Genomic DNA, 25,713 nt, shown 5'->3' on the forward strand with positions numbered 1-25,713 from the left:
AAGCTGTAGAGGCGCCTCCAGCAGAACCAGTCGTTCAAAGGAGGAAATGGCTGCCTCAGAGAGGCAGAGGCTTAGCAGTGGTCACGGACTGAAGATCCACCAGAACAGGGACCTTGTCTGTTCTGTTTGCTGCTCCAGCCCCAGTACTGAGAATGGTGGTCAGCACATAGCAGGTGCACAGGATGTATTTGTTGAGTAAAATGGGAGGAAACCCAGCATTTGATGGGAAGTTTGCCAAGGTAGCTGAATTTGTGTGCATCTTCCTTTATCTACATGGTCAGCTTTTTTTTTTTTTCACTTTTTTTTTTTTGCTGAGGAAGAGTCGCCCTGAGCTAACATCTGTTGCCAATCTTCCTCTCTTTTTGCCTGAGGAAGACTAGCCCCAAGCCAACATCTGTGCCAATCTTCCTCTATGTTGTATGTGGGTTGCCGCCACAGCATGGCTGACGAGTGATTTAGGTCCGAACCAGCGAACACAGGCCCCCGAAATAGAGTGCACAGAACTCAACCACTATGCCATGGTGCCAGCCCCCATGGTCAGCCTTTTAAGTCCAAACGTCTCCTTTCAGCTGTCTCAGAACTACATGGGGAACTCCTGTCCTGAAGAGGACAACAGAAACAGCAGGGAACCAGCAATCCTGACCTGGCAGAAGCTCAGCCTTCTGGATGATGTGCATTTTGAATAAAAAGTATAAAAAAGAGGCTGGACCAGTGGTGCAAGTGATTAAGCGTGCGCACTCCGCTTCAGCGGCCCGAGGTTCGCAGGTTCGGATCCCGGGCGCGCACTGATGCACCACTTGTCAAGCCATGCTGTGGCAGCATCCCATATAAAGTGGAGGAAGATGGGCACAGATGTTAGCTCAGGGCCAATCTTCCTCAGCAAAAAAAAAAGAGGAGGATCGGCATTGGATGTTAGCTCAGGGCTGATCTTCCTCACAAACACACAAAAAAACACACACACACACACAAAAGTATAAAAAAGTATCTTTAAGGTGTCACTGGTTTCTCCCCTCAACGCACTCTAGCCAGGAAGTCATGCAACCCTTAAGAGGCACTCACAGTGCCTAAAAGAGTTTTCTAAAATCTGTGTGTCAAATAGGTTGTAAATGAGCATGTTCTTGAAACCCACTGTTCCACACTTATAGGTGGAAAAATTCCAATGTCCATTTTAACCCTCACACCCCAATTAGCTAGCACATTAAATCCCGGCAGCCTCCAGCATGCTAGAGAGAAAACATCAAGGAAGAACTTAAGGTCAAAGTCATGAAGTGCAGACACAGACATTATGTGAGGTATTTATTTTGCAACCATTAGGTTCAGCTGTCCAGTGTCAGGTCATCAAAGACAAATTTCCAGGCTCCTAATGAATCCCAACCAAAGTTCACACTGTTTGGCCACTTTAGGATGGCAAGGATTTGGAGAAAAGAGGACCACCTAGGTAATCTGTACAAAATCCAGAGAAAAGACACCACAAGTTAGGATGGATCCATTTCAGGAATTAAGAGCACACCTAACGTGAAGCACATCACTTGACTGTGAGAAACGGCAGGGCACCTGGGCACGCCTAACCCTCCCCTTGTACTTCATTCCAAATCGGCGCATAGTCATGACAATAATCGACAGGGGAGAAAGAAGAGCTGAAAGACACACGTGCTGAACATTTAATTTTTGTTTGTTAAATAAATGATTAGGCTTCAGTGCAGCACCATCCAGATGTTGGGGGTTGGTGCCATTCTATCAGTTCTCCTGCTGGCTGTGGTTATTCTGTTCCTGCAGTGGATGCTAGTCCAAAGAACCACACTCCAAAAAACAAAAGAGAACTGAAAAACAAAAGAAAAAATTTCAAGATAAAGATACCCCCATACAGAAAGGAGCTATATTATAGAAAAGGGTATTCATTTATGTTTAGAGGTAGAACTTCAACACCAGAGCAGCTCCCACCACCAGCTCCCAAAATCTAGAGCCTTGAGCCCTGATCTATGAGCTCCAAGGAAGACTTACTGTTGGAGGGGAGATGACACTTTTTAAAGATTTCCTCTCTTTCTTTGGAAACCCAGTACTTTCTCTGCCCCAGATCTCAAAGCCACCTCCACCCATCCTTCTTTCTCTCTCTTCTTTGTGACAGCTCTGTGTTTATATCACATATAACGTAAATATGGAGGGACATAAAAAGATTTGGTAACTGGAGAGCTGTTTGTGGTTGCTGAAATATGAGGCTATACAGGGGACAACGGCAGGATGAATAGATTAGGGACAGATGATGGTAATCCAGGGAGTTTGGATTTTGTTCTCTAGACAATAGGAGGCCAAAAAAAAGTTTTTAAGTAGAAGAGTGACACAGTCAAAGGCACAGTCAGATTTATAAATTTTTGAAGACCCCTGTGCCTACATATAGGAGGACTTGGAAGGAGGAAAAGAAAAGAGACCAAGAAACCCATCAAGTTATTACCACACCCAACTGTGAGACGACTGGCTCCTGAAAGCTGGGTATGGTACTGAGAGGACAGACTTGAGAAATATTTCAGAGGAATTCCGAACAGACAAGTCTTGCTGACAGATCAGACGTGGAAGGCAAGAGGGAGGAATCTACATTGATGCTGAGGTTTCTAGCTTCAGTGACTTGGTGGATTTCTTAATTAATCCAACAAACATTGACTGAGGACTCACGTGCCAACCACTGGTACAATGAGGAATAACGAAGACATGGTCCCAACTCTCAAGAAACTTATAGTCTAAAAAGGGAAACTACAGGGTAAACAAATATATAAAACATTATTTATATAATTACAATTGTAGGTACTGTGAGAGGGTATGATAAAGACTCTAACCTAGGCTGAAGCCAGGGCGGGGTGAGACAGGAACATTTAAGGAGGATCTGGTTGTAAGGGAGGAGTTTAGTTTTGAACATTATGAATTTGAGGCATCTGTTGGTTCACCTAATTGGGGATCTGGAAGGAAGGGAACTTGGACAGAGGGGCTAGCGATACAGTGAAATCCCGGGGAGATTAAGGAGTGTGGCAGAGGCGTTCCTAATGCATGGCATTCCACCTACGAGAATGAGCCAGGCCTCCCTGGACACCTCATCGGGCAGAATCACGACCAGATGACAGCAGTGGACGTCAGCACTGGCCCACTCCATGAAGGTGAGGCTGAGGCAGGGGCCATCTGCCTAAATCTACTGGCTCTAGAAAATGGAAAAGTTGCCAACAAAATATCTGTGAAAAGTGGCTGGAGAAGGGTGGACGCTGTAATTTGCTGGCGTGAAAGAACCTCAAGTCCTGATGGGCTTTTGTAAACATCAGCTTGGGTTTCTGAAACACTAAATGAATGCAAGGACAAACCAGCCCACAGGGCAGGCACTGGAGATTTTATTTTCATAAATATATACTCTGCTTTTCTCTCGTCTCTCTAGCTGTCTGTTCCAAATTAATGTCAAGACTAGAGGAGGATCTGAAGACAGAAAATTCCCTTCTCCTGCTGCCAACTTTTAGTGGGTGGCCTATAGAGCAGAGTTTGGGAATTCCTGGCACTTAGGCCAGAGGGTGGCAAGTAAGATGATATTGCCCTTTGTGCCACACTTCGTCCACAATGTCACCATCAGCCAGGGTTCCCTTACTGCTTCCCGGCATAAGACCTGACTGCTGGCCACTTCTGGCTCCCCATCTTGGGTGACCTCACTGTGGCCCTGACATGCCTGCTCCCTTCCCGGCCCGAGCCTGCACTCAAGCCCGGACATCACCATTACCTGATCTGGAAGGTTCTAATTAGAAGATCCCAAAGTCATGATTCTCTCTGTAATTTAGCAGGGCCTTTTAGTCTGTATGACTCATGAGATATAAAATTGGGGTAAAATCTGGGAGGGCAAGGACCTATCTCCATTGTTCACCCCAGTGGCCCAGCACCTAGCACAGAGTAGGCCCTCAATGAATGAACGAGTTCCCAAGTGACATGGCAGATGAACCCAGGGAAATTTTGAGTGCCACATGACATGTATTTCAACTGACACTGGTTCAAAATCAGGCTTTCTGCGAGTGCCTGCTGGGTGTGGGTTATAATGGTAAATATATCTCTGCCCTCAAGGAACTCCCAGTCTATGAAGTTACATTAAATAAGAAAATTGCTGTAATAGAGGAACAAAGAGCTGTAGGAGAGCACAGAGAAGTAAGTAATATAAACTTCACCAAGGGGAGGGTATCTGAAGTGGGTCCTGAAGAATAAATAGTAAGTTTCCAAGTACACAAGGCAGGGAAAGGCATTCCAGAATTTAAAAAAAAAAAAAAAAACCTTAAAAGATTTTAAAGAACTATTTAATTACTACTACTAATTACTATTTCCAGTAATTAGTAGTAGTGTTGTTACTGTTATTATTAGATTGTTGTGAGTACATGGTGGGATAAAACAAAAAAGTACTCATATGACAGTCTAATTCTATCATTTCTGGTGTTACTGAGAAGTGAGGTCCACAGTTTGGGAGAAAGGAGATACAGATATAAGATAAAAGCAATTTAGTAAAAACGCTGTAGTACTAAATAGAAATTGGAAGCCTGAGTATGAACTTACAATGTATCTTCTTTAAAAAAAAAAAAAAGCAAACAACAAATATATTTCCTGGCTCTGAACACTGAAAAGGCCTGAAAACAATGACCAAGCCAGTTACCATGAGCAGCTCTAGCATCCAGACGTGATCTGGAAATACTATTTCCCCACTGAGTGGAACCAGGACGCCTTAAGAAACGGCTCAAGCTGTGTCTGGGACAGGAAATGTTCAAAATGGGCCTGACACTTTTTTTTTTTGGTGAGGAAGATCAGCCCTGAGCTAACACCTGTTGCCAATATTCCTCTTTTTCTTGCTTGAGGAAGATTAGCCCTGAGCTAATATCTGTGCCAATCTTCCTCTATTTTGTACGTGGGTCGCCACCACAGCATGGCTGACAAGTGGTGTAGGTCCGCACCCAGGAACTGAACCCTGGAACCCGGTCCACCAAAATGGAGCACGCCAAACTTAACCACTACACCATGGGGCTGGCCTCGAGCCTGAAACATCTAGTCATAACAGATAGCAAGGCAGTTATCAGAGACATCTAGGGTCGTGCCAATGGGCCTCAGGGGCCAACTTGAAGAGGTTCCCATTGGCCAAAGATAGGACAATTTGAGCATCAACAAGCATAATACTCACAATGGACTGAAGCTAATTGGTTGTTGTTGCAGAATGCTAGTGAACCAAGTACTATTTTGAAAACAAGTAAATAAAGAGAAAGAATCACTTATCCTGCTTTTCTCGTATAAACGATACCACTGGATAACCAAATAGTAGATGAAGGAAGTTTTTATTAAAGAAGTATTTTAGTTAATAAACAAAGAAGGAAAGATAGAACTGATATATTGCCATTTTGAAGCCCCAAATGATTTAACAGATCTAGGCATTGCTTATCAATGACCACTAATACCAAAGAGAGAGAGAGAATTAGACATTATGAGTTTATGCATGGAAGAATTTAACAGCACATATCAAGAAGTCTTGCCAAAAAAAGAAATCAAACCTGAATCTGGATCAAACCTTTAGATACAACCACCAATTCACAGAAAACAGAGGACAGAGCAACATGTTAAATGACACCGTGGAAATGCAATCAGCAAAATCCAGACAGTGACACACTAGTACAGGATAAATGATTCTTCAACAAAGAAACGGCAAAGGGAAAGAGGGAGAGGGAGACAGAATAGGAATCTATCATTTAAAAGATATTTAAGAGATACATCAACGAATTGCAATATGAAATTCAAACAAGGAAGTATATTTGATATTAAAGAGTTATTATTTTTTAAATGTGATTATGGTATTATGGTTATGTTTTAAAAAGAGTATCTTTTATAGATACAGAATTTAAATATTTATGGATGAAATAAAAAGCTATCTTAGATTTGCTTCAAAATAACACGGGAGGAAGAGGTGGGGAACAGATGGGTGTACGGATGAAACAAGACTGGCCACGAGTCGACAACTGTTGAAAGTGGGTAATGGGAACAGGGTGATTCATTACACCACGCACTCCACTTTCATCTATGTTTAAAATTTTCCACTAAATAAGTTTAAAAAAAAAGAATACACAGTTATTGTGTTGACCCACTTGCTATCCCAGGTTCCCCCAATTTACCTTAAAGAAAGAGAACAAAGAAAAAAATTGAGAAAGAAATAGCTCCGGAACTGATAATGGATTCTTTGGGCAGGGAATTTCAGACACGGTGTAGGAAAGAATAAGAGGCTAGTAGAAAGCAGTGTTAGCCATGGTGTGAAATCACGCAACGTGGATCCTGTGCTAAGGGGGATTCTAGCATTGAGCTAAAAATGATTTCAGAACAAAATAATTGATATGTACAAACCTAGTAAAAAGCTTTGTAGCTTTGGCTTATAAAGAGAACATTCTTGACACGAGTGGGTGAAAGGATAATTGCATATAAACCCTGTGTATCAAATCAGGAGGGTTTTAATTACAAACAAGTCTCCTGAAGCCCCCTGCTCATCTCTTACTAAAGCCCTTATCACACTGCAGTGCAATTATCTGCTGGCTGTCTTCCTCTGGACAGACCCACTTGTCACGGCCCCTGGGAGGGCAGCCCGAATCTGGGTGCGGTCCTCAGATACTCCATCCTTTAAGCCAAAGTAAGACTCTCTAGATACAGTTTCCAGGCTTCACCAGGGTCTTGGCTCAGAGAAGAAACGGCACCGGCCCTTAGATGATAAGTTAATAAATAAAGGAAGGAAGGAGCAAAGGAAGGCAGGAAGAAAGGAAACAAGAAACCCAGGGGGCTGGCCCCATGGCTTAGCAGTTAAGTGCGTGCGCTCCGCTACTGGCGGCCTGGGTTCGGACCCCGGGCACGCACCGACGCACCGCTTCTCTGGCCATGCCGAGGCCACGTCCCACATACAGCAACTAGAATCATGTGCAACTATGACATACAACTATCTACTAGGGCTTTGGGGGTAAAAAAAAAAAAAGGAGGAGGATTGGCAATAGATGTTAGCTCAGGGCCGGTCTTCCTCAGCAAAAAGAGGAGGATTGGCATGGATGTTAGCTCAGGGCTGATCTTCCTCACAAAAAAAAAAAAAAAGAAACCCAGGTATTTTTTATAATATCTCAAAGACTTATGTAGGGGTAGCTTCCCTGATTACAAGTAACTGAAGGCTCCCTTATGATCCTGAGGTTCCAGGGAGAGAGGGGGTTAATGCCCTCCCAGCAATCCATTCCAGGTTAAGCCCACCAATGTGCAGATTTACATGAGGAAGGTTATCTGTGACATCAGAAGCCATTTTTTTTTCAGTGAAAGCTGGGAGTCTGGAGATTACAGGAGAAGGCACAGCCAGCTTATAAATCTGCAGTGTCTGGGGCTCTGGATGGCCCCTCTCATTGGCAAAGTAATTGATGCTTCTGCCAGGGAGGCTCCAAAGAAACTGTTCACCACTATCTCATTTGGAGACTTGACACCCAAATGGAAGCGCTGACACCCAAGTTTATAGATGTGAGCAAAGCACGGCAGTGTCACATCTGTGTAAATCAGGATGGGAATTCAGCAAGGGCCGCAAGGGTCAGACTCTCCTCAGACCCCAGCTTCTGACTCTCTGAGGGTTTACAGCCCCTGGGACACTTGGTTTGGAGCCTTCATAACCACAATATAACGAAAGAACTGAAGTCCCAGCTCAGGAAACAGGCTGAGAGCCCCTCACCAGGTTGATGTGGGGTATTCTGGGCCAAGGCAGAGACTCAGGTAACTGTTGCCATTGTGTTCTCTACCTCTGTCGCCTCCTGCTGGGCTCAGATTTTCTTGTTCTCAGTGATGTGAGCCCACATGGCATCACTGTGTCCCAATCAACAGCCTATGTCTTTGCCTTCCCAAAAGCCAAGGGAAGCTGACTCCTCTTTTCAGAAAAACAGGTAACTGATCGCTTCTGCTCAACCTTCAGGACCTGGATCAAATGAGCCCCTCTGTGTGAAGCCTTCCCCCAGGCCACAGGAGTCACTGCTTCTGTTCTCCCACAGTGCTCATCAATCCACAGCTTGGCTGTGGCGCTTCTCACACAGCATGGTCATTATCTGTTTAGCCGTTTTACCCATGGACCAAGGCTCCTTGATGCAGACTGTACCTGATTGTCTAGGTCCCAGTGCCTGGCCCACAGAGACCAGAGAGTAGCCTCAAATAAACATTGAGTGAGAGACTAAATGATGATCCAGGACTCAGTGAGCCAAGGCACCTCTGGTAAAAGCCCACCTCCTGACTTTTGCCTTCATCCTATAAAGGGTCACCTCCACCCCACCCAACATTAACTGAGCACTCGCTCTGTCTGTGCCAGGCAGGCATCAGACCAAGCACCAGGGAGTCCGAGTCAAATAAGACTCAGTCCCTCCCCCACGGACCTCAATCAAGGAAGAGACCCACCATGCCCTACGGCCTTCTCTGCTAGCAGTCAATGGAATCCATCTGCTGGACGAGCTGAACAAGCATGTAGACAATTACACCATAATACAAACAAGCTACCACATGCTCATCCCAAGGCAGTAAGCTCCAAAACCAATCCACTAAGATAGCGGAAGGAAAATATTAGAACTTCTATTAATATTTATTTTTCATCAAAATATAAGGAATTAAGTTTTAATAGTTACTATATGGATTGACAATGGTGTATGTAAACACTTCCAATATATACATATCACTACAGGTGTGTGCTTGTGGCAGACAGACTCTAAAATGGCCTCCACACAATGTATATATGTATCAAACCATCACGATATATATTTTAAATATCTTACAACTTTATTTGTCAATTACACCTTAATAGAGCCTTAAAATAAAATAAAACAAAAAATGGCCTCCAATGATCCCCGTCTCCAGGCATTCATGCCCGTGCGTAATCCCCTTCCCTTGAATGTGGGCAAGACTTGTGACTTGCTTCTAATCAAAAGGTGATAGGTGTCATTTCCATGATCACGTTACATAGACTATAACTTCCATCTTCCTAACAGACTTTCTGTTGATTATCTCCATGTATGGCCTCAATGAAGTAAGCCATCATATGGAGAGGCCTATGTGGCAAGGAACTGAGGGCAGCCTCCAGCTGACAGTCATCAAGGAGGTCCTCAGTCTAACAGGCCCCAGGGAAGTGAATCCTGCCAACAACCATGTGAGCTTGGAAGAAGATCTTTCCCCAGTCCAGCTTTCAGAGGGGACCCCAGCCCAGGCCAACACTGAGTGCAGCCTTGTGAGAGAACCCGAAGGAGAGAACCAAGCTAAGCGATACCAGACTCCTGACCCACAGAAACTGTGAGGTAATAACTGCGTGTTGTTTAAGCTGCTAAGTTTGTGGTAACATTGTCAGGCAGCAATAGATAATTAATATAGTCCTCAAATTCTTAATTGACAGGTGTGCAATCAAACAAGTGTGGAGACCTCTGAACAAAAGCATGTCTAGACCAGCAAATGTGGGCTCCAAAAGAAGGCCAAAGGCCAGCAGGGGGAACCTGCAAATTTTGGTGGTAAAAAGAACATCAGCCTGGGGACTGGCCTGGTGGCGAAGTGATTAAGTTTGCGCACTCTGCTTCGGTGGCCCGGGGTTCGCAGGTTCAGATCCCGGGTGGGGACCTATGCACCACTTGTCAAGCCATGCTGTGGCAGCATCTCACATAAAGCAGAGGAAGGTGGGCATGGGATGTTAGCCCAGAGCCAATCTTCCTCAGCAAAAAGAGGAGGATTGGCAACAGATGTTAGCTTAGGGCTAATCTTCCTCACAAGAAAAAAAAGAACATCAGTCTCAAAAGTGGGAAAGTGGAAAAACCTCAGGAATTGGCTCCCCAACACCTGGGTTTGAGTCTCAGCTCTGCCTCTAAGAGGTAGGTGATCTTAGTCAACTCAGACTTATAAGCCCAGCTTCCTCATCTATACAGTGGGGTCAACAAGGCTGGTAAGAGTGGCCAATGAGAGTGATCCAGAAAACGTTTTGTAAAATGGGATGTGATATACACGTCAGCCAGCTTCTTTATCGTAAAAAGAGGAGCGAAGCCCATGCTCTCTCCAAGGGCTCTGACTTCTTGATTCTAACATTGCATACCCACGTAAAGGGGTGAAGGGGGGAAGGTGGGCTGTGACATTTACAATACTTCCCTACTCATTCCACTGGGCAGGGTGACTATCTTACCAACAAGGCCACCGGAGGGGCCATTGTTTGGCCAATCACATTTTGTCAACTCTCAGGGCCTGCAACCTAAATTCCTCAACTAAGAGGGAAAATCTCCATTTGTTTTACAAAAAGGAAATAAAGGGTCAAGGTAAAGTCAGTGAGAACCACCAAATTTCAACACAAATTACTGACCCACTCTCAGAGGGGAGGAGCTTTGGTTCTATTACTGAGCATCTTAACCACGGGCCAGGAACTTTTATAAGAGGATCTCTAATCTTCACTACAATCTTACAGTATAGGCTGTATCATCCTTAGTTCATAGTTAAGTTAGCTGAGGCTCAGAGAGAGTAAGCCCTTGCTCTAGGCACATTGCTAGTACACGGCAGGGCCAGGATTTAATTTTAATTCTATTTGACTCTAAAGGCCCTGGTCTTTGCACCACACCCTGTTGCTCTGGGAGACAGCAGCATGGGCAGAAAGGTCCGAGTCAAAGTTCTTGGCCCACAGGGAGATCATGTGCAGAGTGTGGCTTCATTCATTCATTCCACAAATATTTACTGAGCACCCACTGTATACCAGGTCATGTGGTGGGCAATGAAGATGCAGAGTAACACCCATTCCTTGTTCAAATGGAGCTGAGTCTAATGGGGGGACACACCAGTACACAGAGGACTAATGAATGAATAAACAAGTGAACGAATGGACAGGCAGATGGACACACAAACAGTGAACGATTAGTGTTTCAAGCACCATTAGAGTGATGTATAATACAAGGTGTAATGGGATGACAAGGTAAGTGATGACTGTTGGAAAGGAAGGAACATTCAGACAACTGGAATAGCAAGTGCAAAGGCGTGACGTGTTTCAGCAACAGCAAGACGTTCAGCACGGCTGCAGCCTTGACATACTGTGGAGGTGTAACAGGGAGGAATGGAACAAGCCACGGAGGAACCAGGTCTTTTTCCTGTACTCTGACCCAGTGAACTAACCACTGACAGTGGACTCATCCAAGAGGCCCTGGGAACAAACCAGGCATGAGAATTTGTAAACTTTGGAGAACCCCATGAATAATTCAAGAGAGGTCACACTCAGGGGTCTGAGGCCAGCCTGAGAAGTCACAGAGACACTGGAGAAAACCACCAGGACTGTAATCAAATGGAACAAACCCATATTGTGTTGCTGGGAAGGGGACAGGGAGTAGAGGAGAGGGGATGTTGGGACCACAAGGCAGGACCTCCTCTTACAGAAGAGTCTAAGAGCTCATGTTGCCCAGATCTCTAAAGCCAGATCAGGTGGATTTCACAACTGAAGCCTTCAACAAGAGGGAAACACAAACACAGACACACGTGCGCACACACTCCACTAAACTGTGCAGACAGAACAAAGGGTCTGGCCCTCTCTGCTCTTGATGCACCTGCCCACTTCACTGTACCACACATCAAGAAGATAAAAGTATCATTTCTTACTTTCCTTTTTAGCTGGACTTGGCTGTTTGGTTTGGAGCAACTGTGGTTGTTGGGAGATGGTCCATCTCTGGTGCATCAAAAAAGTAGGCCTGCAGGAAAACGAGACCCATGAGGGGAGTTAAAAAAACAGTGGTCCAGTGAGTGTCCTAGACTCCACGCTAATAGTCCTTCTGGGCCCTCGTGGCCCCTACGTGTCCCCTACCACACTGGTCATCACTCTGAACTACGACTATCTCTGTTTCTGTCCGTCTCACTTACTCGGCTGTGAATGCCTTGTTAAGTTTCGCTGCTATTTATTGAGTACTTACTACATATGACTTACTCTTCATAACAACCCTGTGAGGTCATTACTATTATCCTCATTTGACAGATGAAGACACTGAGGCTCAGAGAGGCTGTCGTTAGACCAGGTCACATGGCTAACGGGTGGTGGAGCAGGACGCAGAGCCAGGTCTTGCTGACTCCACAGCTCAAGCTCCTGATCATCACACTCGACGGACTCTCCCCAAAGAGCGCATCCTCCTCGTCTCCATGTCACAGCGCTTGCACAGGGCCTGGCACACCACGTAAACAATCAGGACTTACTGAACACAATCAAGACAGAGTGCTGCTGAACCAGCTGGCCCCCTGTAAAGACCTGTAAGAGAAAGTGCTGGGCAGGCCTTATCTCATAATTCTTCACCTTGGAAATGAAAGGTTTGATAAGTGCTTCCTCTCACCATCTACAATTTAACTGTCAAAAATCAGAAGGAGGTGGAAGAGGGAAAACACCAAGGAGGATCTTCCCGCTTGTTTCGAGGTCTGAGAATCCTAACTTCAACCCAGGAAAATACCAGTCTCACTAGCCTTGAACGCTGGTTGCTCAAAGGAAAGGTGAGTCCATTAATAAGTCAAGATGACTGCTCACTCATGACTCCCCCTGGAGTCACGGCATCAGGAAGGTAAAAAGAACCGCTGGCCTTGTGGCGCAGCGGTTAAGTTCACGTGCTCTGCTTTGGCAGCCTGGGGTTCGCAGGTTCGGATCCCGGGCGCGGACCTATGCACCGCTTATCAAGCCATGCTGTGGCAGGTGTCCTACACATAAAGTAGAGGAAGATGGGCACAGATGTTAGACCCCGACCAATCTTCCTCAGCAAAAAGAGGAGGATTGGCAACAGATGTTAGCTCAGGGCTAATCCTCCTCAAAAAAAAAAAAAAAAAGAAGAAGAAGAAGAAGATAAAAAGCCACAAAGTCAAGAACCATTTCACCAGCTCTGCTCTCTATCAGCCAGGAGTGGGGCACCAACATGACACGCTAGAGCTACCCCAACATCCTCCCAGTCCATGGTAACTTGTCAACAGGCCCTCTCAGAGAGTTTCTAGCTGCAGACTTCCTCTAGCTGGTCACGTTCTCAGAGCAACTCGATTAGTTTTAAAAGCCTTCCTCTCCAGGGCCCCTTCCAGCAGCTGTTTTCTGAGGCAGGGAAAGAACAGTCCCTAACTTACAGTGGGGACAGGGTCCCCTCCAGTTATCTCGCAGGTGCACTGAGGCATGAAGCCCCTAGGATGCAGGAACAACGCCTTTCTGCCAGGCTACTGGAGGAACCCTCATCAGATGGAATGAGCCAGAGGCCCAGGGTCTACACCTGGCTCTCCTAGTAACTGCACTGTGACTTGGACAAGTCATCTACCCCTGTGTGGGCCTCAGTATTATCTGTAAAACAAAAAGATTGGAAAAACTCTAAGGCTGAGTTATAATTCTATGATTCATTAATTCCACGAATACTTAATAATAATACAGTTATCACTGGGGAGTGCCCACTGTGTGCTAGGCACGTATCTGATGGTTAACCTACTTGATAACCCTGTAAGAGGCTATTTTATCCCCATTTTAAAGGTGAGCAAGCTGAGGCTCAAAGAGATATAAATTTTCCCAAGGCCACACAACTATGTGTCTGGCTCCAAAGTCTATGTTCTTCTGTTCTCCAAGGCAGCCTGCAACTCGGCACTACTCTATGCCCAGCCCAGATCTAGCACTGTGGGGCCTCAGGATCAATCAGCAGGCTGTCTAGGAGTAGAGGCAGGAGTGTCACCTGGCAGAAAGTTAGGGCATAGGTCCCTCTGCTGTCAGCAGTGACCACCTCAAACACAGGCTTGTACATCTTCAAACACACCAGCCGAGGACGCAACCTCTGGTGTGTGTGTTCCCGTGCCAACTTAGAGATCAGATACAGGGGTGAGTGCTGAGGGCCCTCAGCAGGTGTAGGGCTGTCATATGCTTCGCTGCACTAAGGCAAAAACACTCATCTGTGTTCCCCAGCGGAGAGGGAGGCGGCCAGGCTGTCTGGTTCAGCCAGTGCCCCTCAGCTCAACTAACTCCCCTGCTAATTCCTCTCCCTGCCCTTCCAATAATAGTAATGTCTTCTGTTTGTACAGCATGTCATATTTTTCATGTTGCACATATCAGTCAATCCTTACAACAGTAAAGATGTCACTACAGCTCCTTTTTCTAAGTGAGAAGGTGGGGATCGAGAGAGGGGAAATAACTAAAGCAGGGAGTGACGGAGCTGGGACTAGACCCTGCCTCCTAACCTCTGCTTCCGCCCTCCTGCAGGGCACGTCTCCTCCAGAAGGGAAAGGAGGAGGCGACCTGCAGCGTGGAGAACAAAACCCCAGGCCCAGCGGGCCCCTGGCTCAACCCCGAGCATGGAATGGTCCCCTTCCTCGAGGAGGAGAAAACTGCGCCTCCCCTCCAAGAAGAGGTCCTACACCGGCAATGACCCCCCTGCTCCACCGTCCACTCTGCCCTGCTCCTCTGAGGCCCTGAGAACTGAACGGGGTAGTACCTTTTCTCCTGCCTCCTTCTCTCCTCCAACTTCTCAACCAGGCATATAGCGGGCAAGAAGTTCAGGAGAGAGATGTGAGAACGCCAGCGAGGGGCAGCACTGAAAGGGCGCTGTCCTTAGAGTCCTGTGACCGCGGACCCCTCTTCCTGGGGCACTCGGGGAGAATAAGCGGCAGAGTGGCCCTGGCAGCTTCTGAGGACACAAGCCTCTTTTAGTCACTTCTTTACATCTGAAACACCCTTCACAGTATAAGAAGGGCTTTCACAGCCATCTCATTGAGTTTCATAAAAGCCCACGAAAACATGAATCTCCCTGACTGATGAGGAAACCAAGGCTCTGAGAGTTAAGGACCTGCCTGGGCTCACAGTGCTGGGCGGCCCCCAGGCCAGTGCTCTTTCTACTCCATTATAATGCTCTCTTTCAGAAAGTTCCTGAGTAACAAGGTGGGCAGGTAAATCCTAACTTCAGCGTCATTTACCCCAAAAGGGAGTAACAGGGAAAGGAGGTAAAAGATCCTGCCAAAGGTACCCAAGGAAACAGGTTCTAAATAATAATAGTAACAACAACAACAACACTCCCCTGCTCCATTGTCCCATGTGCCCTGGCCCCCTCTATTCTTTAGAGAACTGAACAAGGCACCGCCTTTTCTCCTGCCTCCTCTTCACCAACTCCTCAACTAGGTATACAATGGGAACGAGACTCAGGGGAGAGACGGGAAGATGCCAGTGAGAGCGTTACAGTGAGTCACTTACAACGAAAACGACATTCTTCTCCAGCAGATGGAAGGGTCACAGAAGGGTCAGAGCAGCATTTCAAGGGATCAGCCCAGAGGTTCCAAGTGCCAGAAATTAATAGTGTTGCTCTGCCATGAGTCAAAGCAACAGTCCTCTGTCTCAAGAGTTTAAAGTTTAGGCACAAGTAAAGTGCATGTAAACCAGGTCTGTGTTTCAGAACCTGGCACTTTTTATGAGACTTGTTCAGTGATAAAGGATCGGGATCTTATTAATGTGCTTAACGAGAGCATGGCTGTCTACACAAAAATATTAAAGATCAAATAGGGTCAAGGAAATATTTACTCCCACAATTGCAAAACTTGACCACAGGTCTGGACATGTGCTATGTGGGCATCTTCTCATGGGTGTGTCCCTTTCTTCATCAGTGACCTTAACATTCTTAGACTCAGGATTTTTTCTAAAACCTGTGCAGGCCTTGTTAAGGCCACGGACAGCAATTTTTGTGCATAATGTGTACAGAAGACATAAAACCATGTCTCCTTAGGATCAAAGGAAAGGCACCAAATTTACGGGCATTTATGGGACAAGTTCTATGTTAAGTGCTTTATATGTATTACTTTATTTTACCCTCAGAACAATCATATATGGCAGGAAATATTATACCCATGTTACCGATTAAGACATTCAGATTCAGAGAAGTTAGGTACCATGCCCAAGCTCACAGAGCCAGGGAGTGACAGAGCTTGTCTTCAATCTGGGCCTGTCTGACTCAAAAGCACATGCTCTCCCTAAAAAGACACCTCAACACATGAACTCAAAAATAACTCCCCTTTCCTATATTTGACTTCATCCTCAAGCTTTCCACCTATGAAATTTTAAATTTCAAAACTCTTTCTAGGGATGCGCAGAAAACCAGCAAAGGCATCCAAAGGCAGAACTCCCCGCATCCCGCTCACCAACCTATTCACAGACACTCATCCGCCCCCACTGCCTCTGGTTAGACACCAAAATTCAAATTAACCAAATTTCAGAAATTAGGTAAAGCCAGAGATTACAATCAAATTCTTGTAACTTTACCACTTCGCATCTAGGAGAGTCTATTAAAAATGTTTATTTCATGAGGCCAGTTTTAAAAGAACCATTATGTCTAACAGTTTGAGCTCTCTTAGCATTTGCATCTAAAGCATACCAGAGGAACACAGGAATGAGACCATACCAGGCAGCCCACAGAAAGCAGTATGTGCAGCAACACAATTGTCACAATTGTGGCCAACGCGACGCGCCGGTTATCCTCACGAACAGCTGGCCAAAACGTCATTGCCAAGACAGAGCCTGAGACACCCAGGGCAATCATGACTAGAATCCAACGAACAGCTTTCTGGGGGATAATCCACAGTATCTGAAAGAAAAGGAGGGAGGGCAGGGTTTCTCTGGAGGCCTTTCAGGGAGGCCTTTGTTCATTCCAGGCACATACGTTTATAAAAGCCCTGAGCAAAGCAGCAGCTGGGCCTCCCCCACCCTGGTTTCTGAGTACAGCCTGGAGAAACATGAACAGCATGCAGACTGAGGGGAATGCTCTCACAATGAAGGGCTCGAGAGCCAGGGAAGGCACGTGGCTCCTCAGCCCCCACTCCTACGGAACTTCTAAATCCAAAAGGTATTTTTCAGGCACACATCACTATTAGGCTAGAAATAATGATGCTGGTTGAACTGTCAACCAAGAACAAGGCGTCGCTGAGAATAAGTATGGTACTTACTGCTGTGGGGATATAAATGAAGAGTGAATATCCGTAGACACACACAATCTCCAAAAATGAGTAGGAAACGATGTTCATAACTTTGCTGTTTCTCCACATGAGGAAACCCCAGAGTGCGAGAGGAACCAGCCAGGCATAGGCGTAGATGACTGTGGCTGCTATGGACACTGAGGGGGACAGGACACAAGTTTTCATCCCCACCATGCCTTTAAAGTACTATCAGAGCACTTCAGTACCTTACTGGACTTATCTCATAACATGCCTGTCTACTTGTCTGGACCACGGGGTCGTGTCTTGCTGACCTTCATGACCCCTGAGCCTGGGACGGTACCCGACACACAGTAGGCACTCTATAAATGTACTGAAGGGATGAACCACCAGCATCTGTGTTTGTGGCGATGACTAGTAGTCTCTCACATGGTTTTTACAATTTGTTTAATAACTACCAACTAGTATTATTAAACAACTGAATTATGCAACTGAAATACTTCAGAGGGCCACACCACCAGTGTTTAAATACACTGAGCATTTCAATCAAACAAAAGCCAACTATCCCCTTCAAGAATACGTCCTCTTTCCTAGTATAATGAGAGCTGACAGTGATTTCTTTAGCAAATTTATTACAATGCCCTGGGTACAGATTAACTTGCTCTGCATGCGATTTAGAGTTCCTTCTGTCTCTGAAATAGGGAGTTCAAGCTCATTGACGAGCTGCTTGAAAAATTGTCTAGTTTCACTTTCTTCTTTAAATAATTCTGTCTCTGCGGTGGAAACGCTATGTAGTGGCTCCTCAGAACAGCAGTGCTCAGTATATTACTGCAGCTCCCTGCTCCTCCTCCTCCAGCAGCAGCACGCCCTAGGGGATTCATTTTCCCTCTTCTGGAGTGGGGGATCATAAAGCGTGGCTAAGCCCATGGCACCAGCCCTTTCTACACGAAAACCAGCAGGTAATTCACTTAACACTCTTGGCAAGAACAAAGGTACCCCTAGCAATTACAGTCAGACTCTGGTTAAGACATGTGATTGTCCAAAACATTTTTAGCTCCCAGAGCAGTTTTTCCATGTTGGGAACTCCTTCATCAAGCCAAATGTAATTCTGCTGACATATTGCCTTTTTCTTGGATAACCAAAGGAAAGGGAAGGGAATTACCACTATGGCTACAGCTACCCACTAGGTGTCCATTACATTGAGTGCTTTATTGAGAGGTAACATTGTGTAACAGTCGAGGGCACAGACTCTGCATGCAGACTGCACAGTCTCTGCTCCTAGCTCTGCCACTTAGAGCTAAGCAACCCTGGCTGGTGAGTTATTAACCTTCCTGTCTCAGTCTCCTCCTCCGTAAAGCAGGAATAATAATACTATACTACCTTATAAGATTATTAGGAGAATTAAAGGAGTAAAATCTGGTATACTTAGAACACCGATTAATAAATGCTCAATTAGGAATTAGCTTTTTATATTGCTAACTGATATGCAAATACATTATTTCATATAATCTATATCTTCATTTTAGAGATGAGTAAACAGGATCAGAGAAGCTAAGAGGCAGAAGCAGGATCTGACCCTGGAAGTGAGACTTACACTCTTTACATAAAAATGGAAAAATGTCTATTGATATGGCCAATGGCTATTTTACTGGTACATACATCCCATGTATGTACTGCCTGATACTGGGATGCTCAGCCAAAGAGGATAAGAACAGATAAAGACCCTCCTGAGCTTACAGACCTTCAGGCAGGGTGATTCACTCCTTCTTCTCTGTCAGTATACTTATACATACCTCTCATACAGAAATTAACACCCACCATCTACAGCAATATTCATTTATCTGTCTTTCTTTACTTAACCATTGAGCTACTTGAAGGCAGGGTCAATATCTCATGGGTAACATTTATTGAGTTACACTCAAACCAAGGTCATTTGATAAATGGAGTTGGCAGTGAATCTAGGTCTGACTCCATGATGGACAAGGAAAGAAAAGAAGGGAAAATGGGCATGGCAGGTAGAGGGGAGGAAAAGAAGGAAGGATACATGGACCCACACACAGAGGAAAATCCTTATCTCTATAGACACACATTTACATATATCTATAAATAGCAATAGTTGATCTTTACTCAACACTTTTTTATACAAGGCACTACTCTAACCTCTTTACATATATCAACTCTTTATTCTTATGACAGCCCTATAATGTAGGTATTATTATTCCCATTTCACTGATAAGGAATCTGCAGCCAAGAGAGATGACATAACTTGCCCAACAAGGTAGGAGCCCGTGAGTGGTGGGGCTGGAACCTGCAGCCAGCGGCCTGTTCCAGGACCCACGCTCCTGTACAGTCTACGCACAGCCTCTCGACAGGAGAGCAGGCAGCCGGGGAGGGAGGGAAGGAGAGAACTCAGAAAGTGGCATAGGTCAATCTCCTACAAAGCCAAACTTTCTCATTTTGGGGTGGCTGTCATCTGCAAGTCCCTTTTCTTTTTTAGAAATGAAGTTTTAAAACAAGAATGTCATCCACAAGCCCATCACTAGGACACATTCATTTCTCCATTTTCCCTTCTAGGCCCTGACCATTTGCAGACCTCTCCTTAACAAAGTTGCTAACAGCACTGGCATAAGTTTGGATGATCGGTTTTCCACATTGCTGTAAGTGCTTCATAATTAGTGGCTACAGACCCAGCTAGTTGAGTTATTATGACTCGAATAACAATGCCCCTATTGTCTCCAACATTTGGATAACATGAATAATGTTACAATGGAGACTTGCATGCACAGGGCTTTTTGCTTATTTTGTACATTTTTCTTTGGATAAATTCCAATTGCTATTTGGCCTCGCCTTACAGTTTTCCAAAAGATTATATGGATTCCCAATATTGTGCATGTACTTAACGCCACTGAATCGTACACTTAAAAATGGTTAAGGGGGCCAGCCTGGTGGCGCAAGTAGTTAAGTGTGTGCACTCCGCCGCAGCAGCCCCAGGTTCACAGGTGCGGATCCCAGGCACGCACCGACGCACCACTTGTCAAGCCATGCTGTGGTGGCGTCCCATATAAAACAGAGGAAGATGGGCATGGATGTTAGCTCAGGGCCAATCTTCCTCAGCCAAAAAAAAAAAAAAGAAGAGGAGGATTGGCATCAGGTGTTAGCTCAGGGCTGATCTTCCTTACACACACACAAAAAAAAGGTTAAAAAATTACCACAATAAAAAAAAAGAATATGTGGATTTATATAGATGGGTGGTAAATTTCAAGACAGTAGGTACGTTCGAACCCTTGAATACAGAAAGCAGGGGCTGCAGCACCTAGAGACAGGGTGCTGAGAGCTCAATGGGTAAAAGGAACTCATGGTTACAAACTGACAGCATTCCAATGTACAAGCTACTCACCAACCTTTTCGGAATTCGGGCACATAATGGTATGTCTTCTGTCCCAGATGGATTAAGAAGTTGGAAAGGTTCCCACTAATCGCTATGGCAAAGACCAAAGTGGCACAGATCCAAAACGGGCCTGCAAAGGAAACCAGAAAATGAAGCACCATCCCTTAGACTCTTATAGCATAATTCCTTATCTCCCTTGCCCTATTCATGTAAGCAAGGGAAAATGAATTTCAGAGGCAATCAATACTCGTTTAGTGGAAATTTTCTTTTTTAAAAGGTCAAACATACAACTCAGTAATTAGCTGCCTTAAAGATGGGGGATTGGAATACAAAGGCCAAAACATATTCCATGATTAGGTGAATAAAGACACTGATTTGTTTATAGTTTCTTATATTGAAGGATCATCCAAAAAAATTCATGGATATTTTGTTAAACCTTCTCTATCAGGATACAGGAAGCAAAGGTTACTTCCTTTATCTAAGTGTGAAATGTTAATGCCAGAGAAAAATAACTTAAGTCAGACAGGTCCTTCTGCAGTCTAAATGGAACAGCAGGGCAAGCAGAACATTTTAGGAAAGAGTTAATTTAATCTATAATTCACCATGGCGGGTGGGAAGGGGGTGTGTGTATATTTAAGGTTTTCTTTTCTCTCCCTTTTTTTTCGGCAAGGAAGATTAGCCCTGAGCTAACATCTGTTGCCAATCCTCCTCTTTTTGCTGAGGAAGATTGGCCCTGGGCCAACATCTGTGCCCATCTTCCTCTACTTTACATGTGGGACGCCACCACAGCATGGCTTGATAAGCAGTGAGTAGGTCCGTGCCCATGATCCTAACCTGCGAACCTTGGGCCGCCAAATCAGAGCATGCAAACCTAACCACTAGGCCACCAGGCCGGCCCTTTCTTTATTTTTTTTAATGAGAAAGTAATACATGTACATAGTTCAGTGTTCAGAAGGTACAAAAGGAAATATAAAGAAAAGTAAACTTCCTTCTCTCTCCATTCCCTAGCTGTGCATTTCCCTCCTCAGGGCTCACCACTGTAACCAGTTCCTGGTGAATCTTGCCAGAGAGTTCTATACACATGAGCAGATGCGTATTTGTGAGTGTGTGTGCATGTTTTATACAAATGATAACACACATATATATTTTCACCTTAATATATCCTGGAGATTCTACCATAGCTATTCATAAAAATCAGCTTATTCTTTTTTAGTGATTATAAAATTCTCCACTGAGTGGATGAGTACACCATGCTTTGCAAATCCCTTTCATCATTTCACTTGATTTCATGAACACCATCTTTGTTTTTCCCCATCTAGAAAAAGTACTATTCAACAAATATAATTTTTAAATTGACAGATTTTAATAAATTTTATGAATTTCTTTTTGAATTTCACTAACATTTTGCAATACCTTTTGGGATAACTGCAGGCACCTTGACATACCACAAAATTAAGAAAATTATTGTGTTGGGGGAGATGGCTCGCAGAAATGGGTTAGCACTTTTCAAAGCCAAGCTGGTTCCTGAAGGTGGGAAAGGGAGCACAAACACTCGACCGGGATGCTCCAGAGAGTCACCAACATCGGCTTTCCACACACGGCTGTTGACTCACCAGCCTGCAAGCTCCCTCCTACAGCCAAGGACTATGCCTTGTTCACTGTATTATTCTGAGTGCCTAGCCTACAAAAGATATAACAAACAAACAAAAAAGACAAAAAAAAAAAATCCTACAACCAAAAACCATAAAACTTCCCCCTAAGCTTTGTTGAACAAATGAACAAAACTGCCCATGTGTCGCCAACGGGCTGAGACCATCCAAGCATACGACCACAAGTGGCTAAAATATTATAGTAGCTATAACTAGAAAGCAGAGACTACCATATCCTATTGGCCGTTGTTTACTAAGAACCCACTGTCCTCTAGGCCCCGGGCTAGGTGCTGGGGACACGATGATGCGCATGACACAGTCGCTGCCTCTGGCGCACTCAGGCACATGGGAAGCTGGGGTGCCAGAGACACACAACCACCTACTCATCCCAGGGCCTGCCACGTTGCTTCACGGTGCCTTCTCTCTTCCTCTTCCTGCCAAATTCCCACTCTTATTACGGGGTGGGGTGGGAGGGAGCCTTAATTTAGTTTGTATTACACATTTTTATATTATGAAATATTTCTCACATACAGAAAAGCACAAAGAATGATAAAACAAACACTGGTGTACTCATCATGCCACTTTTTCAAATCTTTCTAATGGTGTCATACTATTCGTATCCTTTTACAACATGCATTTTTTCATTTACCATTGTTCTGAGATTTATCCATGTTGATGCTTATAGATCTCATTCATTTTTAAAAACTACAGAATTCCATGGATGAATACACGACAATTTACTTATGCATTTTCCTGTGACGAACACTTTGGTCGTTTCTAAATATTTGCTATGACAAGCAATGCTGCTGCAGTAAACAACATTCTTCTCTAAGTCTCTTTTATGTATGTCAGTTTCTCTAAGAATGTATGTCTAGGAGTGGACCCACTAAGTTGCAGGGTATAAGCATCTTCCAACTGCTCCAATCGTGTACCAGTTACACACCCACCAGATACATAAAAGTTCCCACTGCTCCACATTCCTGACAATACTTTATCACTGTTTATGAAAAGCTGACTTGGAGTATGTCACTGCTTTGCTCAAACCCTCTAATAGTGTCTCACTCAAGCAAAAGCCACTGTTGTTGGAGCCCTTTCCTTCAGGACCTCTGACCTTCTCTCAGATAGCAGGGAGGTCGGGGATGATAGTCATGTCACGCCCTGGCCCACTCCTCTTACAGACTTCCAGCGATGCTGACTAAATCCCGAGGAATGCCAGCCCATCTGTGGGCAGAGCTGGAGCTCAGCACATCAATGAATGAGCATGAGAGTACCTTTTCCACGCTCACCCACACCGCCAAATCCTCTAAAATTAAAGTCAACAATTTCCTCTTAGACAAAGTGACTTAATTTGTTTCAAGTCCATAATGTCATTTGAAGACTTTCAAAGGACATACTATTACTTGTAATCATGGCATTAATATAATGTATAATTGCATTTTCTCCAAAATTCTTTGCAAAGCTTGCTACCAAAGCTCAGAAGAGTGAAACAGAACATGGCATGCCCTGCCAACTGTGCACTTCTCCAACCCTGCAGGCAACCCGCACACTCACTGAGTTCAGCTGTTCCAAAGCAAAGAATCAAAACGGCACCACACCTACCATAGAGGTCCGGATTGCTGCGGACGTACAACCTCACGAAGTTCTTCCCTGGTATTGGCAAAAGGGACCCTTTGATTCTGTCAAAGACCTGGAAAACAGCAGAGTAGTCAGTCTACTGACGACTTCTTCTTAAAGTTTAATAAATTCAACTACTGGAAATTGAAACTCAGTTATTAGAGCTTTTATGATAATGGTATTTTCCAATGCTAAAACTCTTTACTTTTGAAGACCATATCCAGTACACAAAGTCTTTCACATTATTTGATTGTTTAACCACAAAAGAAACAAGTGTCCGTTACATATAAAATGGAAAGTGAAATTGGTTTACAAACCTGGTAAGTGTCTACATCAAAGAATGTCTGATAGTATTCAAATGTCCAGAAGGGGGAGCTTTTCTTCTGTCCAGCAAGTAACTGTCAGAGGTAAAATAAAACATAATGAACACAGAAGTAACATCCTTATTCCAGCTACACAGACAGAGGAGGAGCTGATCTAATGGAAAATCAAGATGTAGGAAAGACCAAGCTCTTTTGCATCATCCACTTTGCAATAGCCACGCCCAACTCTCAGCCTGATATTAAACAAGCCTCAGTTTTGAAGTCACATCGAAAGGTTTCAAATCCCGGTCCCTCCACTAGAGCGCTGCTTCATCAAATCACTAGATTCTTCTGAGTCTGCCTTCTCTTATCTAAAAAGTACAGCTAACAAGATTTACCTCATAGGATTACAGTATTAGATTAATTATATATCATATGTATTATGTATAATAACATATATATGCATATAAATACACACACAGAAACATACATACAGAAGGCAGTCAATGTAATTATCTTTTCCTTCCCCACCCCTGCAAGATCCTTACTACTATCACCACCTGAATGCTCAAAATCTGATATACTGATTCACTCTAAAGTACTAAAAATTTAAAATACACTGCTCTGACAAAAAACCAAAATTCCAATTTAGAAGAGGCACATGAGGAGGGCCACAGCTCTCCCAACGGCAGAGCTACTTGACAGCAGAGCGCAGGCCCTGTGCCAGGAACCGTGACTGCCGTCTTCAGATATCTGAAGAAGAGTCACACAGCAAAGGTACAGACGGACTGCGAGGAGCTCTGCAGGACAAAGGAAGGTGCTGTGGGCAGATAATTTTGTTCACCACAAAGGAGACATGTTTCACAATCAAAGCTGTCCAACAGTGGCGGTGGCTGTCCTACATGGTAATGAACAGCCAGCTCCCGGAGGCATTCAAGTGTCATCTCTCTGGCATTCCAGGGACAGCATTAACATCTTGAGAGGGAAGCTGAAATAGAGGAAACTGAAGACTCTTTCCAACTCCAATATTACAAGGCACTGAACCCCAGAGACCCATGTTCCATAAGCTAGGCCAAGGAATTCTGTCACTATCACAGAATATCGGTAACCTCTTCCCAACTCCCAGATGCAATTAAGATAAGGTATACAATGTTTTCAATTTTGATATTTTTCTCTCCATGTATTTCTTCTTAAACTTTTGATGTCTGCTGTTGCTCAGCGTGATGCTTAATTTTATGTGTCAACTTGTTGGGGCCACAGTGCCCAGATATTTGGTCAAGCGTTATTCTGGAGGTTTCTGGGAGGGTGTTTTTGTTTGGATGAGGTTTACATTTAAATTGGTGGACTTTTTGAGTAGAGCAGATTGCCCTCCATAATGTGGGTGGGCCATAGCCAATCAGGTGAAGGCCTGAAGAGAACAAAAGGCCAACCTCCCTGAGTAAGATGGACTTCTCCAGCAGACTGCCTTCAGCTTCATCTGCCACATCAGCTCTTCCTGGTTCTACAACAGAGTTGGACTCAAACTCCAACTCTTTTCTGAGTCTCCAGCCTGCCAGCCTCCTCCATCAGATTTTGGACTCGCCAAGCATCCACAATTCCATGAACCAATTTTTTAAAACAAACCTCTTCCTCTCTATGTAGACATCCTATTGTTCTATTTCTCTGGAGAACTCTAACTAATACACTCAGCTTTACTAAAAATCACTCCTGTGTCCTGAGGGTCCCAACACGTTTAATAAGCACTTAAACTAACTCTAGCAGAGAGGGGAGCACAGGCTCTAGACTCAGACGGCCTCCGTTCAAAGCTCCATCTGCTCCCCAC

At 44.6% G+C, this 25,713-nt stretch overlaps 1 protein-coding gene across 8 annotated transcripts in view; it reads right to left on the reverse strand.

Annotated features, from left to right (window-relative positions):
• Positions 1-1,283: 1,283 nt before the first annotated feature.
• YIPF1 (Yip1 domain family member 1) overlaps positions 1,284-25,713 on the reverse strand; it is a 31,367-nt gene continuing 6,937 nt past the window's right edge. For 5 of the 8 annotated variants that reach the window (XM_058552467.1, XM_058552468.1, XM_058552466.1 and 2 more), the window contains 7 exons: positions 23,907-23,987; positions 23,575-23,662; positions 20,340-20,456; positions 16,951-17,117; positions 16,383-16,592; positions 11,635-11,723; positions 1,284-1,820 (listed from right to left, as the gene is read on the reverse strand). In XM_058552467.1, the coding sequence (XP_058408450.1) occupies positions 11,643-11,723; positions 16,383-16,592; positions 16,951-17,117; positions 20,340-20,456; positions 23,575-23,662; positions 23,907-23,987 (744 nt within the window). In that variant the 3' untranslated portion in view covers positions 1,284-1,820; positions 11,635-11,642. Of the gene's footprint in view, positions 1,821-11,634; positions 11,724-11,942; positions 13,328-16,382; positions 16,593-16,950; positions 17,118-20,339; positions 20,457-23,574; positions 23,663-23,906; positions 23,988-25,713 lie in introns of those variants that run through there. The other 3 variants (XM_058552469.1, XM_058552470.1, XR_009221821.1) reach the window with 3 other exon arrangements.

This window comes from Diceros bicornis, chromosome 13 (genome assembly GCF_020826845.1).
Source record: "Diceros bicornis minor isolate mBicDic1 chromosome 13, mDicBic1.mat.cur, whole genome shotgun sequence".
NCBI classification, from domain to species: Eukaryota; Metazoa; Chordata; class Mammalia; order Perissodactyla; family Rhinocerotidae; genus Diceros; species Diceros bicornis.